Here is a 17,426-nt window from a genome sequence, read left to right on the forward strand (position 1 = left end):
TAAGTGAGTTAGAAGATAAAATGGTGGAAATAAATGAAGCAGAGAGGAAAAAAGAAAAAAGAATCAAAAGAAATGAGGACAACCTCAGGGACCTCTGGGACAACATGAAACGCCCCAACATTCGAATCATAGGAGTCCCAGAAGAAGAAGACAAAAAGAAAGGCCATGAGAAGATACTCGAGGAGATAATAGCTGAAAACTTCCCTAAAACAGGGAAGGAAATAGCCACCCAAGTCCAAGAAACCCAGAGAGTCCCAAACAGGATAAACCCAAGGCGAAACACCCCAAGACACATATTAATCAAATTAACAAAGATCAAACACAAAGAACAAATATTAAAAGCAGCAAGGGAGAAACAACAAATAACACACAAAGGGATTCCCATAAGGATAACAGCTGATCTATCAATAGAAACCCTTCAGGCCAGAAAGGAATGGCAGGACATACTTAAAGTAATGAAAGAGAATAACCTACAACCTAGATTACTCTAGCCAGCAAGGATCTCATTCAGATATGAAGGAGAACTCAAAAGCTTTACAGACAAGCAAAAGCTGAGAGAATTCAGCACCACCAAACCAGCTCTTCAACAAATACTAAAGGATCTTCTCTAGACAGGAAACACAGAAAGGTGGTATATACGTCAACCCTAAACAACAAAATAAATGGCAACGGGACCATACCTATCAATAATTACCTTAAATGTAAATGGGTTGAATGCCCCAACCAAAAGACAAAGGCTGGCTGAATGGATACAAAAGCAAGACCCCTATATATGCTGTCTACAAGAGACCCACCTCAAAACAAGGGACACATACAGACTAAAAGTGAAGGGCTGGAAAAAAATATTCCACGCAAACGGAGACCAAAAGAAAGCAGGAGTCGCAATACTCGTATCAGATAAAATAGACTTTCAAATAAAGGCTGTGAAAAGAGACAAAGATGGACACTACATAATGATCAAAGGATCAATCCAAGAAGAAGATATAACAATTATAAATATATATGCACCCAACATAGGAGCACTGCAGTATGTAAGGCAAACGCTAACGAGTATGAAAGAGGAAATTAATAGTAACACAATAATAGTAGGAGACTTTAATACCCCACTCACAACTATGGATAGATCAACTAAACAGAAAATGAACAAGGAAACACAAACTTTAACGGACACAATGGACCAGCTAGACCTAATTGACATCTATAGGACGTTTCACCCCAAAACAATCAACTTCACCTTTTTCTCAAGTGCACACGGAACCTTCTCCAGAATAGATCACATCCTGGGCCATAAATCTAGTCTTGGTAAATTCAAAAAAACTGAAATCATTCCAGTCATCTTTTCTGACCACAGTGCAGTAAGATTAGATCTCAATTACAGGAAAAAAATTATTAAAAATTCAAACATATGGAGGCTAAACAACACGCTTCTGAATAACCAACAAATCATAGAAGAAATCAAAAAAGAAATCAAAATATGCATAGAAATGAATGAAAATGAAAACACAACAACCCAAAACCTATGGGACACTGTAAAAGCAGTGCTAAGGGGAAGATTCATAGCATTACAGGCCTACCTCAAGAAACAAGAAAAAAGTCAAATAAATAACCTAACTCTACACCTAAAGCAACTAGAGGAGGAAGAAATGAAGAACCCCAGGGTTAGCAGAAGGAAAGAAATCTTAAAAATTAGGGCAGAAATAAATGCAAAAGAAACTAAAGAGATCATAGCAAAAATTAACAAAGCTAAAAGCTGGTTTTTTGAAAAAATAAACAAAATTGACAAACCATTAGCAAGACTCATTAAGAAACAAAGGGAGAAGAACCAAATTAACAAAATTAGAAATGAAAATGGAGAGATCACAAGAGACAACACTGAAATACAAAGGATCATAAGAGACTACTACCAGCAGCTCTATGCCAATAAAATGGACAACTTGGAAGAAATGGACAAGTTCTTAGAGAAGGATAACTTTCCAAAACGTTGAACCAGGAAGAAATAGAAGATCTTAACAAAACCATCACAAGCAAGGAAATCGAAACTGTAATCAGAAATCTTCCAGCAAACAAAAGCCCAGGACCAGATGGCTTCACAGCTGAATTCTACCAAAAATTTAGAGAAGAGCTAACACCTATCTTACTCAAACTCTTCCAGAAAATTGCAGAAGAAGGTAAACTTCCAAACTCATTCTATGAGGCCAGCATCACCCTAATCCCAAAACCAGACAAAGATGCCACAAAAAAAGAAAACTACAGGCCAATATCACTGATGAACATAGATGCAAAAATCCTTAACAAAATTCTAGCAAACAGAATCCAACAACATATTAAAAAAAATCACACATCATGACCAAGTGGGCTCTATCCCAGGAATGAAGGATTCTTTAATGTCTGCAAATCAATCAATGTAATACACCACATTAACAAATTGCAAGATAAAAACCATATGATTATCTCAATAGATGCAGAAAAAGCCTTTGACAAAATTCAACATCCATTTATGATTAAAACTCTCCAGAAAGCAGGAATAGAAGGAACATACCTCAACATAATAAAAGCTATATATGACAAACCCACAGCAAGCATCACCCTCAATGGTGAAAAATTGAAAGCATTTCCCCTGAAATCAGGAACAATACAAGGGTGCCCACTCTCACCACTACTATTCAACATAGTTTTGGAAGTGTTGGCCACAGCAATCAGGGCAGAAAAAGAAGTAAAAGGAATCCAGATAGGAAAAGAAGAAGTGAAACTCTCTCTGTTTGCAGATGACATGATCCTCTACATAGAAAACCCTAAAGACTCTACCAGAAAGTTACTAGAGCTAATCAATGAATACAGTAAAGTTGCAGGATATAAAATTAACACACAGAAATCTCTTGCATTCCTATACACTAACAATGAGAAAACAGAAAGAGAAATTAAGGAAACAATACCATTCACCATTGCAACAAAAAGAATAAAATACTTAGGAGTATATCTACCTAAAGAAACAAAAGACCTATCTGTAGAAAACTATAAATCACTGATGAAAGAAATCAAAGAGGACACAAATAGATGGAGAAATATACCATGTTCATGGATTGGAAGAATCAATATTGTCAAAATGGCTATACTACCCAAAGCAATCTATAGATTCAATGCAATCCCCATCAAACTACCAATGGTATTTTTCACAGAACTAGAACAAATAATTTCACAATTTGTATGGAAATACAAAAAACCTCGAATAGCCAAAGTAATCCTGAGAAAGAAGAATGGAACTGGAGGAATCAACCTGCCTGACTTCAGACTATACTACAAAGCCACAGTCATCAAGACAGTATGGTATTGGCACAAAGACAGAAATACAGATCAATGGAACAGAATAGAAAGCCCAGAGATAAATCCACGAACCTATGGTCACCTTATCTTTGACAAAGGAGGCAAGGATATACAATGGAAAAAAGACAACCTCTTTAACAAGTGGTGCTGGGAAAACTGGTCAACCACTTGTAAAAGAATGAAACTAGAACGCTTTCTAACACCATACACAAAAATAAACTCAAAATGGATTAAAGATCTAAATGTAAGACCAGAAACTATAAAACTCCTAGAGGAGAACATAGGCAAAACACTCTCCAACATAAATCACAGCAGGATCCTCTATGACCCACATCCCAGAATTTTAGAAATAAAAGCAAAAATAAACAAATGGGACCTAATGAAACTTAAAAGCTTTTGCACAACAAAGGAAACTATAAGCAAGGTGAAAAGACAGCTCTCAGATTGGGAGAAAATAATAGCAAACGAAGCAACAGACAAAGGATTAATCTCAAAAATATACAAGCAACTCCTCCAGCTCAACTCCAGAAAAATAAATGACCCAATCAAAAAAATGGGCCAAAGAACTAAACAGACATTTCTCCAAGGAAGACATACAGATGGCTAACAAACACATGAAAAGATGCTCAACATCACTCATTATCAGATAAATGCAAATCAAAACCACAATGAGGTACCATTACACGCCAGTCAGGATGGCTGCTATCCAAAAGTCTACAAGCAGTAAATGCTGGAGAGGGTGTGGAGAAAAGGGAACCCTCTTACACTGTTGGTGGGAATGCAAATTAGTACAGCCACTATGGAAAACAGTGTGGAGATTTCTTAAAAAGCTGGAAATAGAACTGCCATATGACCCAGCAATCCCACTTCTGGGCATACACACCGAGGAAACCAGATCTGAAAGAGACACGTGCACCCCAATGTTCATCGCAGCACTGTTTATAATAGCCAGGACATGGAAGCAACCTAGATGCCCATCAGCAGACGAATGGATGAGGAAGCTGTGGTACATATACACCATGGAATATTATTCAGCCATTAAAAAGAATTCATTTGAATCAGTTCTAATGAGATGGATGAAACTGGAGCCCATTATACAGAGTGAAGTAAGCCAGAAAGATAAAGACCATTACAGCATACTAACACATATATATGGAATTTAGAAAGATGGTAACGATAACCCTATATGCAAAACAGAAAAAGAGACTCAGATGTATAGAACAGACTTGTGGACTCTGGGAGAAGGCGAGGGTGGGATGTTTCAAGAGAACAGCATCGAAACATGTATATTATCTAGGGTGAAACAGATCACCAGCCCACGTTGGGTGCATGAGACAAGTGCTCGGGCCTGGTGCACTGGGAAGACCCAGAGGGATCGGGTGGAGAGGGAGGTGGGAGGGGGGACTGGGATGGGGAATACATGTAAATCCATGGATAATTCATTTCAATGTATGACAAAAACCACTGCAATGATGTAAAGTAATTAGCCTCCAACTAATAAAAATAAATGGAAAAAAAAAAAGAGTGCTGTTGTACTAATTTTTTTTTCAGTTTATGTCTCGTTGCATTTAAATGGGACTTATGTTGTCCTGTGAATTAAAGTCTCTTTCCTCCTTGGCAATGAATGTCTACAGAGGGCCAACCTGTAACATGATGTAACTTAGCACCCAGGGAAGTCACAATGCCTACTACTTAGGACTCTGCCCTCTCAGAGAGCCTTGTGCCAACTGAGTCTGTAATTCATTTCAGTCTAAGATTTGGAAACTCCTAATCAAAGCTAAGGGTTTTTACATTTTTAAAAAATTTTAAACTGGAGTATACTTGCTTTACAATGTGTTAGTTTCTGCTGTACAATGGCATTAATCAGCTATAAGTATACATATATTATACATATATCCCTTCCCACCCCTCTGGGTCATCACAGAGCGCTGAGCTGAGCTCACTGTGCTATATAGCAGCAAAGCTAAGGTTTGGATAACCTGTTTCCTTTATTGGATTTTGATTAATCAATTAATCTGTATTAACATATAATTAATGAAAGTCTAATTGATAATTAATCTATATTCTCTACTTGAATACAGACTCAATAAAGAAAATCAAATTATAGGTACCTACCTGAAGGAAGAAAGTAAAAAAGGAAATAATTCCCAGGCCTAAGAAAAGCAATGAGAACATGTTGCATTTCTGCTGCTTCACTTCGTCATCTCCTGGTCCAAAAATCTACAAGAGGACATTTAAAATACCCGCTTGGATTACATGAACCTTGTATATTCCTCCCAGAAACAATGGCTTGAGCATCCCATTTTAAAAACTAGGTTTGGAATATGTGTTGTCTTTTTTTTAACTGTGGTAAAATACATGTAATATCAAGTTAGCTAAGTGGTAGATTTTAAGTGTACTACGCAGTGGTGCGAAGGATATTCAGAGTGTTGTGCCACCTCTGCCACCATCCATTTCCATAACTCTTCATCATCCACAATGAAATCCTAACCCATTCAACAGGGACTGCCACGACCCCACCCCTAGCCATCTAGTCCCACCATTCTACTTCCTGTCTCCATGAATTTGAGGAACACAGTAAGTGCCCTACATATGAATGAGCTCAGTTCCAAGAGCAGGTTCATAAGTCCAATTTTTTTTTTTTGTAAATCCAACAAAGTTAGCCTAGATACCCCCACAAACACCATCGGCTGCATAGTAGCATGTTTATAATACCGCACAAATAATGCACACATGAAAAACAAACGCAAAAAATAAAGGAAATCCTTTTAATCGTATAGAACAGAACCCTGTAAAGTACCGCAGTACAACAGCGGCATACAGGGCCTGGCATGTGAGTTTGCGTCTTTGAAAGTTCGCAACCTGCAGGTCCGCCTGTGGAGGACTTGCTGCGTGTGGTTGTTGACATGGGTTGAAACACTGCACATGGACTGTGGTGGGCGAACACTGTCATATTTATTCCTCTTCTTCTGCACCTGCTGCTCCCTCTGCCTGAACTCCTTCTGCCCCTCACCTGCCTCCCACCCCACCCCACCCCACAGGGCCTCGGCCCAAAGAGGTCTCTCCCGACCAAACCGCACGACACATCACCCCCATTGCCAGCCCCTCCACTGCCTGACTGTGCTTTTAAACTGTCTGCCATCCTGTGATGTGTAATATACTTGTTTTGTATGTGTGTGTGTGTGTGTTATGTATCTGTCCCAATAGAAAGTAAACTGTTTAGGGGCAGGACTTGGTTTATTTTGTTCTCTACTCAATCTCCAAAAGCTCCGTTTGACACCAAGAAGAGGCCCCCACATATGAATACAGCCCACACTGTTTTTGAATTGCAAGAGAGTCAGGGATTGCCTTATTCTGTACCGTGAAAACAGTTGGTGGGTTCTCCCTAATTCATTTATTTTTTAATTTGTGGTCTTAGTTGTAGACCAACATTCCAATTCAGAAACATAATAAATTCTTTATATGATGGGGAATAATTCAACTCTAATAAAAATTCTCTCTGATAACATTAGAGATTAACTAAGGTTATAAAATATAAATGTTAGATTTTATGGAGCCTTAGATATTTCTGATCACTTCTGATAAACATCCCTCAGGGAATTTAACAACTGGATTGTAGTTTTCTCTCTGTGTCTCAACCTCTCCAAGCCTTGTAAGGATTACTGAACAATGATGTAGCACTTTTTAATACTTTGAGGTAGACACTCTTAAATGCTTTCTGTATATTAATCGTTACTTATATCATCTCTCTTTTTAAAAATTTTTATTGGCATATAGTTTTTATCATCTCTTAATCATCAGCCATTCTAGGAGGTAGGTTTGTTTTACAGATGAACAAACTGAGGTGCAGCAAGGTGAAGCATCTGCCCAAGTTTTCACGGCAATTGGGGGCCTCGCAGGTGGTGCTAATGGTAAAGAACCCACTTAAAATGCAGGAGACGTAAGAGACGTAAGTTATATCCTTGGGTCAGCAAGGTGCCCTGAAGGAGGACATGGCAACCCACTCCAGTATTCTTTCCTGGAGAATCCCATGGACAGAGGGGCCTGCTGGGCTCCACAGGGTTGCAAAGAGTCAGACATGACTGAAGCGACTTAGCACAGCAATTAAATGGTGAGGGGGTCTGAGCCCAGAGCCCGGCCTCTTAAGCCCTTGAGACTTGAACTTTTCCCCCACTCCCACCACCCAGCCATCCTGTGAGGTGGGCATCTCCTCTCCACAAACAGGGTGGGGATCACAGCCCGACACCAGTTCACCCGAGCGGAGGGAGTGACTAGAACACCTCCTTCAGGGACCTTGCAGTTTCTAATTTCCTTGATAGCATAACTGGCTGACTTTTTCTTTTGCCTCACGGCTTTCCTCAACAGGGAATGAAAGCCTTTGGCTTAGTTTCATTGGAGGCTGCCTTACTGCAGAGTGGACCGGGCTGGCATGAGAACTGACTTCCTGGTGAAGTGATTTCACTCAGGCCATCCAGTGGTGTTTCCACACTCACCGCTATCATTTCCGAGAAGATGACCGAGAAGGCCGGCTGGAGCGCCCCGTTGGCAACAGCGCACAGGGTTCCCACCACTAAGTAGGGCCACTCTGTCTTGTTCAGTTTCAGGATCTTCAGAAAAGACACCGGTGGCACAGATTCATCCTAGAACACACACACATCAAGACGAACAGGCAGCAACACCACAGTCACGAGTGTGGACCCGGAGAGGGCGCGGCCTGCCCTCCAGGAACTTACAAGTTGGGTGGAGGGAATGACGAGGCCATGGCAGACCACAGGAGGGTCCCACAGGATGTGACAAGATGTTAACTATGTCCCTGTCAATCCTAAAGGAAATCAACCCTGAATATTCATTCACTGGAAGGACTGATGCTGAAGCTGAAGCTCCAATACTTTGACCACCCGATGCGAAGAGTCTACTCATTGAAAAAGACCCTGATGCTGGGAAAGATTGGAGGCAGGAGAAGAAGGGGACGACAGAGGATGATATGGTTGGATGGCATCACTGACTTAATAGGTGTGCAGTTGAGCAAACTCCGGAAGATAGTGAGGGACAGGGAAGCCTAACATGCTGGAGCCCATGGGGTCGCAAAGAGCTGGGCATGACCGAGTGACTGAACGACAACAAATGGACTGCACAGCATAAGCTGAGGGAGTCCATCACCCAAGGAGCAGTCCTCACGGTGTGACCAGCCTTTCTCTATCCCAGCCTCAGCAAGTGAGCAGAAGCAGGATCTGGGCACCAGATGCCCTAAAATTCAAGTCATGATGTTGGGGTCATGCAAGATATGACCCACAAATAGACGAGTTAAGCATCCTCACCAACACAAGGCGCTGTGATTCATCTGAGGACCTGGGCCCGGTCTCCTCACCCCAGAACCCTGCCTAGCACCTTAACCGTGTCATGTCCTAACTCACAAAACTAAAGTACCCACGCCCCTTTCTTTCACTACTACTAACGGTAGGGCAGACTAACTTTAGTTAACTTTTAACTTTAGTCTGCATTCCCTACAGACTTCATAGCTTAACTTGTTTTGTGATTTTCCCCCTGTTTGTTTTTTTACACATCTCTGTGACTTTGTTTTAAGATGTCTTGGCTTATGTCTTGGCTTTCACTACGGCTCAGATGGAAAAGACTCTGCCTGTAATGCAGGAGACCCAGGTTTGATCCCTGGGTCAGGAAGATCCCCTGCAGAAGGAAAAGGCAACCCACTCCAGGATTCTTGCTGGGAAATCCCATGGACAGAGGAGCCTGGTGGGCTACATCCAGTCCAGGGAGTCACAGAAGAGTTAGACTTGACTTAGCAACGAAACAACAGTTAATAAAAGCTGAGTGTATTCTACCTCTTGTGTTGGCATGAAGAAACTGATCCTACTGAGAGTGCATTGTGTCTGTTTTTCTCTGCCCAGGATGTTATTCACTGCAGAGATAAGAAGGGCTCCTCCAGGGGATCTTTCTGACCCAGGGATAGAACCCCTGTCTCCCGCTTGGCAGGTAGATTCTTTACCACTGAGTCACCTGGGGAGGCCCCAGATTTTATGAGTAAATAACATCAAAGTGAAGGGAAAGTTGCTCAGTCGTGTCTGACTCTTTGCGACCCCATGGTCTATACAGTCCATGGAATTCTCCAGGCCAGAACACTGGAGTGGGTACGTTTTCCCTTCTCCAGGGAATCTTCCCAACCCAGGGATTGAACCCAGGTCTCCTGCATTGCAGGCAGATTCTTTACCAGCTGAACCACAAGGGAAGCCCAAAAATACTGGAGTGGGTAGGCTCTCCCTTCTCCAGGAAATCTTCCTGACCCAGGAATCGAGCCAGGGTCTCCTGCATTGCAGGCAGATCCTTTACCAACTGAGTTACCAGGGAATAACATCAAAATACACTCCTAAATCATTTCTTAAAGTCATAAAATATCTTTTCTTATAATGTGTTCCCTCTCTATTATAAAAGCTTCTGTTAACTTGAATTAATAATATCCCAGTTACTTCTCTTGAGGTCCTTTGCCTTTTGTACTGTAAGCATGAGATTTATGTAAACATTTGTATTATAAAGTGCAAGATGTTGATCAAAAAAAAAAATCCCAAGGTTTCAGGTGAGAAATATTAAAGAATGTACTCTTTGGATATTTCTGGTTATTCTGTCCTTTTTCCTAGTAAGAGAATTCCAGTTTTACTCAGAGTAGCAATGCATATGGCAAAAAGGTTCTGTTTTCTACCCTCCCTTGTAGCTAAGTATGAACATGTGATTAAGTTATGGCCAATGATATAGGATTTTTTTTTAAGTACTGTATGAGATGTCTGGAAAATCTTTGTTTCTTCTTGCTGCTTGGAACATAGATGTGATGGCTGGAGCTTCCAGAGTCATTTTAGATTATTGAGAATGAAAGCTACATGCCAGGGTAATGAGAATAAATATAAAACGAGCCTGAGTCCATGGTAACCATGGTGGAGTTACCATTGTAACCCTGGGTTTCTCACCTCTAAGTTTTCTTGTTTGTTTTAATGTGAAAGAGAAATAAAACCTTACTTCTCTTAAATTGATATTACTCTGGGTTTCCTAGTATAGACAATCAAAATAATCCTACATAATAGATCATGCAAATATTAGGGCCTCTTATTTTAGACCAGCCTGGTATTACTCTGGATCTGAAAAATGAATGGAACATCTTGTTTTAATTTTAAGCATCTAAGCACACAGCCTATGTTTTGGGATCCCTTTTCATTGAAAATCCATTGTTAATTGGAATTGATTTCAATTTTTGACAAGTGCAGTTAATATTGGATTTGTCCTTCTTTTAAGAAGAGTGTGGCTCACAGTGGGAATCGTCTGTGCCTACAATATACTTGCAAGGCTACGGATTTCACCAGCAAAACTAAACAATGAAAGATAACTGAAAAACAACTTACAAGTTCACTGGTTTCCACATCAAAGCCATTCTGATACTGTCGTGAACTCCTCAGGCTTTTATGAAGAGAACGCCTAACTATGGGATGAGTTAAACCCATGGCAGGCTTTTCATCAGCGAGTGTGACTTTAAATTCTTCTGACTGGATCTGGCTTCCTGAAATCTAGAAGAAGAACAAAATGTTGAGTTGTGTGTCCAGATGGATGTAACCTTCAAGTTTAGAACCAGTAACTATCATTTGTCAGGCATCTATTTTGTGTTAGGTGCTCTTCAAAAAATAATAATAATAATAATAACAGCTTTATTGAGACAAAATTCATATATGGTGAAATTCACCCTTTTAAAGTGCTTTTTATAGTATATTCAGGTGGGGCTCATCACTATGAACAAAAATAGTGGAAGTGATGGAATTCCAGTTGTACTATTTTAAATCCTAAAAGATGATGCTGTGAAAGTGCTGCACTCAATATGCCAGCAAATTTGGAAAACTCAGCAGTGGCCATAGGGCTGCAAAAGGTCAGTTTTCATTCCAACCCCAAAGAAAGGCAATGCCAAAGAATGCTCAAACTACTGCACGATTGTACTCATCTCACACGCTAGTAAAGGAATGCTCAAAATTCTCCAAGCCAGGCTTCAACAGTACGTGAATGGAGAACTTCCAGATGTTCAAGCTGGATTTAGAAAAGGCAGAGGAACCAGAGATCAAATTGCCAACATCCCTTGGATTATTGAAAAAGCAAGAGAGTTCCAGAAAACATCTATTTCTGCTTTATTGACTATGCCAAAGCCTTTGACTGTGTGGATCACAACAAACTGTGGAAAATTCTGAAAGAGATGGGAATAGCAGACCACCTAAACTGCCTCGTGAGAAATCTGTATGCAGGTCAGAAAGCAACAGTTAGAACAGGACATGGAACAACAGACTGGTTCCAAATCAGGGAAAGGAGTACATCCATGCTGTATATTGTCACTCTGCTTATTTAACTTATATGCAGAGTACATCATGAGAAGTGTCAGCCTGGATGAAGCACAAGCTGGAATCAAAATTGCCAGGAGAAATATCAATAACCTCAGATATGCAGATGACACCACCCTTATGGCAGAAAGCAAAGAAGAACTAAAGAGTCTCTTGATGAAAGTGAAAGAGGAGAGTCAAAAAGTTGGCTTAAAACTCAACATTCAGAAAACTAAGATCATAGCATGTGGTCCCATCACTTCATGGCAAACAGATGGGAAACAATAGAAAAAGTGACAGACTTTATTTTTTGGGCTCCAAAATCACTGCAGATGGTGACTGCAGCCATGAAATTAAAAGACACTTGCTCCCTGGAAGAAAAGCTATAACAAACCTAGAGAGCATATTAAAAAGCAGAAATATCACTTTGTAGACAAAGGTCAGTATAGTCAAAGCTATGGTTTTTCCATAGCCATGTACGGATGTGAGAGTTGGACCATAAAGAAGCCTAAGTGCCGAAGAATTGATGCTTTCGAGCTGTGGTATTGAAGAAGACTCTTGAGAGTCCCTTGGACAGCAAGGAGATCCAACCAGTCTATCCTAAAGGAAATCAGCCCTGAATATACTTTGGAAGGACTGATGCTGAAGCTGAAACTCCAATACTTTGGCCACCTGATGTGAAGAGCTGACTCATCTGAAAAGACCCTGATGCTGGGAAAGATTGAAGGCGGGAGGAAAAGGGGATGACAGAGGATGAGATGGTTGGATGGCATCACTGACTCAATGCACATGAGTTTGAAGAAACTCCAGGCTTTGGTGATAGACAGGGAAGCCTGGTGTGCTGCAGTCCATGGGGTTGCAAAGAGTCAGACACGACTGATCGACTGAACTGAACTAAACGTTTAGGTGCTTATTTCTTAGCCTTGCAGCAGCCTCACATGGTAGGTTTTGTATTTCAAATGTGGAAACTGAGACTCAGAGGAGTTAAATTATTTCTCAGAAAACAAAACAAATTTTTGACTTAACTTTTTTGGAACCCACCCTCACCCCACTCCCTGCCACGTGCTCCCAAAGGGCAATATTTAGAACAGAGAATTATTAGAAAAAGGTCACGTATTCAACTTTAGAGAAAGCACTGAGCAGTTTATTACATATTAATGTAATTACTGCTGAGGACATATAAAATGATAGTATTTGGATGATGTGTATCTGAAATGTGAAGAAGAAATAACAAAAATATGTACATATTAGTTACAGTTATCAATGCAAATGTATACACTTTTACAGATAGAAGAATTGTGTTTACCGGATAAATGTTTTTCAGTTATTTATTTTGCAAAATTGCTCAAGTGCCTAATTTCAATAATAAGGCAAATATAATTATCAATAGAACCTGCTTTAGGAAATAGAGTGAATAGTTGTTATTGTTGTTGTTGTTTTAAAGGAAAACCAAACTCAGGAATTCCCTGGAGGCCCAGAGGTTAAGATTTGGCACTTTCACTCCTGTGGGCGCAGGGTTTGATCCCCAGTCGGGGAACTGAGATCTCTCAAGCCAAAAACAAAAAACAAAACACTGAACTATTCACTTCCAAGAGCCATGAATCTTGCTATTGGCTTTATTAGGATGATTCTGGGGAGTATTTTAAGGTCTCATAGGACTTCTCCCAACTACCAGAGATCCTGGCATCAGTCTCTTACCCCCACCACCACTCTGAACATCCCTAATCTACTGGGGGAAGGACCCATTAGTTTGAACAGGCAATTAAGAATCACTGTCCTAAACAACAAGTTCAGAATGTTTTTGGCGTTTTCTTTTATTTCCCCTTCTTCCCACCTTTCTCTTCCCAGATTCCTTCAACGACTCTGAATTAAAGTCTCAGATGTATCCTTGGCATCTTTCTGATACTTCTGATTTCTCTGTACAGCATTAGCTATGTGGTATTTTAATAAAGAAAGATACTATATTAAGGAAAAAGCCACAGAAAACTTCCCAAGCAGCAGACACCTGCGTGCTTACCAGCCTGAAGTACACCCCTTCCTTCGTCATCAGCTCCCTGTGGCTTCCCTGCTCCACAACGACTCCGTCGTCAAACCCCGCGATGACATCTGCATTTCGGATCGTAGACAGCCGGTGCGCTATCACTATGGTGGTCCGGCCTTCCCTGGCCTAGAGGGAGAAGGACAGGCATGGAGGGCAGCAGGGTCACACCGACCTTGCACTGCTGATTAACACGCAATGAAGCACGCAGATGGGGGTATCTGTGGTTGACGGGACAGCAGCTCACCACGCCTGTGTGGTCAGGGCACAAGGGCATCACTCACACGTGAATGGATACAGGTGACTTAAATTCTGGACCAGACAGGAGGCCAGGCCCCCAGGATGAAGATGGAAAACTCTGGAGTTTCTCTAATGTTTTCATACCATTGTGAGGAGCCCTGGTTCTGAGTTATAGGATGTGCTAAAGACTTGAGCAGAAGCATGTGGAGAAGTTGTTGCCACATAAGGCCTTCTCCAGAGCACTTCTGTAGGATTTCTTCTGAAGTGCCTGCAATTCTGTAATTACTGTGATTGTAATTCTGATGGACTATGTGCAGGCACCTTAGGCAAAAACATATCCTGGGGTCTGGATGGTTTAAATTATGGTTCAAAGACCATCTCAATCACAAACTCTGGAGAGGGGCCAGTAACTGTGATTTTAACAAATACTTTGGGTGGTTTTTATGGATAATGAAATCTACAAATCACCCCCTAAGTTGTTCAGTGAACTCACATTAGTTTGATGGGTTTATGAATGAGCATTTATACCCTGGAAAATGTCCATCAAATTATTCACATTATGTCATTAACAATAGTTATTCTTTTTATATTCATTACCCTATTAGACTAACAACTTCTTAAGACCACTCCTACCTACTCTGAGGCAATAAAACCATGTTGTTAGGATGTTATTTAGGGTGGCCCAAATCACATAAGCAGTTAAAAACATAAAAAAGAGAGGCTAGATTCATAATAGCCAAAAAGTGAGAACAATTCAAGTGTTCAGTTGATCAAAAGATTAAAAAAAGGTGGTATATCCATACAATGGAATAGCACTGGGCCAGGAAAAGAAACGAGATTCTGATTCATGTTTCAACATGGATGGACCTTGAAAATATGATGCTAAGTTAAAGAAGTCAGTTAAAACAGACCATGCCTTGTATGATTCTATTTATTGTAAATGCAGAATGGGAAAATCCAGAGAAAGAGAAAGATTAGTGGTTGCCAAGCACCAGGGTGAGGGTGAATAGAGTGAGTACTATGGGGTACAAGAGTTTGGTTTTTTTTTGAATAATGAAGATATCTGCAGTGAGATCATGCAGATGGTTGCAAAATCTTATGAATATATTAATACTAAAAACCAATGACTGTGCATTTAAAAAGGGTGAACTTCATGGCGTATCAATCTTTTTAAAAGATTCATCAATCTTTTTAAAAAGAGTATCCACAAAAATTCTGAAAAAGTTAATAAATATCTGGGTAATATCTCCACTAGATACTAAAACATAAAAAGCTACAGCAATTAAAACAATAAAATCCAGGGGAAGCCATCACATGAACAGACAATTTGATAAAAAGAACCATACAGAGCGTCCAGAAAAGACACACATTTTTAAGAATTCAGTTCAGTTCAGTTCACTCAGTCGTGTCCGACTCTTTGTGACCCCATGAATCGCAGCACACCAGGCCTCCCTGTCCCTCACCAACTCCTGGAGATTACTGAAACTCATGTGCATCAAGTCGGTGATGCCATCCAGCCATCTCATCCTCTGTCGTCCCCTTCTCCTCCTGCCCCCAATCCCTCCCATCATCAGGGTCTTTTCCAATGAGTCAACTCTTCACATGAGGTGGCCAAAGTACTGGAGTTTCAGCTTCAGCATTTAAATATTAGTGTGTGATAAATATGCATTGTCTATCAGTAGAGAAAAGGCAGACTATGTGATTAATGGTACTGAGTCAATTGTGTAGCCACCTGGAAAAAAAACAATGTACTCTTTCTTCTTCAGGCCTTATACTAATAACCAGATTAATCAGCTATGTTTCAATAAATATAAAAGAGCCTGGTAGCTCAGATGGTAAAGAATTTGCCAGTAATGGGGGAAACCCAGGTTTGATCCCTGGGTCAGGAAGATCCCTTGGAGAAGGAAATGGCAACCCACTCCAGAATTCTTGCCTGGAGAATCCCAGGGACAGAGGAGCCTGGCAGGTTACCATTGATGGGGTTGCAGAGTCAGACACAACTGAGTGACTAACACACATGAAAGCATCAAAAGACAGAGATGAGAGCATAACTCTACTGGACAACATTTAAGACTGTTCTTTGATTTTTAGCAATGGGGCCCCAAAGGAAACCTTCACAGATCTTTACTGATATACTAAGAAGGAAGTTGCACAGCTTTGTCCATGAATGATAAGGTATATAGGAAATAATTTGATCAATCCAATTATATTCATGATACTAATAGTGATGAGTAACTGCTAACAGTGGCTGGGTTTATCATTATGATAACAATAGGTTAATGCTACGTCAACTTAAAAAAATAAATACAAAGAAATCGGGAGTCAGATTTGTGAGTAAATGACCCGTGTGCAGGAGAAACAAAGTATGTATTTGTGAATTTCGAAGTTAGCCACCATCACCCTTGACCAAAGAATTTTGGCTAGAGTAGAGAAGATTTGACACAAAAGAATATTTTCAAACACCCCCACAATGACAAAGACACTGGCAAACAAGTATCCCAGATTCAAGGAGACCAACTATGAAGAAATCTGAAACTTCTAATGTTGGATGTGCAGGCAGGCTTCCCTGGTGGCTCTGATGGTGAAGAATCTGATTGTGATGCAGGAAACCGGGGTTCAATCCCTGGGTTGGGAAGATCCCCTGGAGGAGAGCTTGGCAGCCCACTCCAGTGTCCTTGCCTGGAGAATCCCACAGACAGAGGAGCTTGGCAGGCTGCAGTGCCTGGGCTCACAAAGAGCCGGACACGACTGTGTAATTGAGCACACAGCACAGGAATGAACGGTACGCCCAAACAGAGGAAGGACTAATCTATGAGTCTTTTTGACTCCTGGGGAAAAAGCATAAATGGAAACTTTTAGGGATCATTTCATTAGATCACTATTTTCATTTTTTTCCTGCCCCTCCAGTATGGAAACACTATGAGTAGAAGAGGGACACAGGTAAAAAACTTTGGGATTATTGACTTTCTTTAAAAAATCCAAATATCAACTCTGCTTTTCTATTCTTCTTTAAGATTTTATACTGAAAAACCTATTATTTATTTTGAAGAACAGCTGCTATCTATTGAGCCAAAAGTAGATATGGTCATTAATTATTTTTTTCTAATGTAGAATGTATTATTCAATGAGCTAGGCCATGGTAATCAATTCAGTAAAAATTTATTCAGGCTTTACTATGTGCAGGCACTGGAGTAGGTGTTATAGAGTAAACATGAGCCAGTTATCAGTTCTGCCTCTTAGGAGAGAGAAAGAGAGAAAGCATATAAATAAACAGCTAATTACAATAACATGGTGCCAGACAAGAGGTGGTGATAAATGTAGAAAGGATCTACAAAAGAAAAATATTATGCTTCCAGGCTAGGTAATCAGAGAGGAGAAACAGTAATAGTGTTATATCCTTATGCTCCTCACAGGACAGAGAATTACAAAACTCAACTTTTCATTGTTAAAAGAGAGTTGGTTTTTAACCA

General features: G+C 40.4%; 1 protein-coding gene across 5 annotated transcripts in view; it reads right to left on the reverse strand.

The window, feature by feature from the left end:
• The window catches only part of ABCB4 (ATP binding cassette subfamily B member 4), a 76,403-nt gene that overhangs the window by 26,918 nt on the left and 32,059 nt on the right, over nucleotides 1-17,426 (reverse strand). For 4 of the 5 annotated variants that reach the window (XM_070470103.1, XM_070470129.1, XM_070470120.1 and 1 more), the window contains 4 exons: nucleotides 13,696-13,845; nucleotides 10,725-10,886; nucleotides 7,815-7,961; nucleotides 5,437-5,541 (listed from right to left, as the gene is read on the reverse strand). In XM_070470103.1, coding sequence (XP_070326204.1) covers nucleotides 5,437-5,541; nucleotides 7,815-7,961; nucleotides 10,725-10,886; nucleotides 13,696-13,845 — 564 coding nt within the window. The remainder of the gene's footprint in view (nucleotides 1-5,436; nucleotides 5,542-7,814; nucleotides 7,962-10,724; nucleotides 10,887-13,695; nucleotides 13,846-17,426) is intronic. The other variant, XM_070470112.1, reaches the window with a different exon arrangement.

This window comes from Odocoileus virginianus, chromosome 1 (genome assembly GCF_023699985.2).
Source record: "Odocoileus virginianus isolate 20LAN1187 ecotype Illinois chromosome 1, Ovbor_1.2, whole genome shotgun sequence".
Lineage (NCBI taxonomy): Eukaryota > Metazoa > Chordata > Mammalia > Artiodactyla > Cervidae > Odocoileus > Odocoileus virginianus.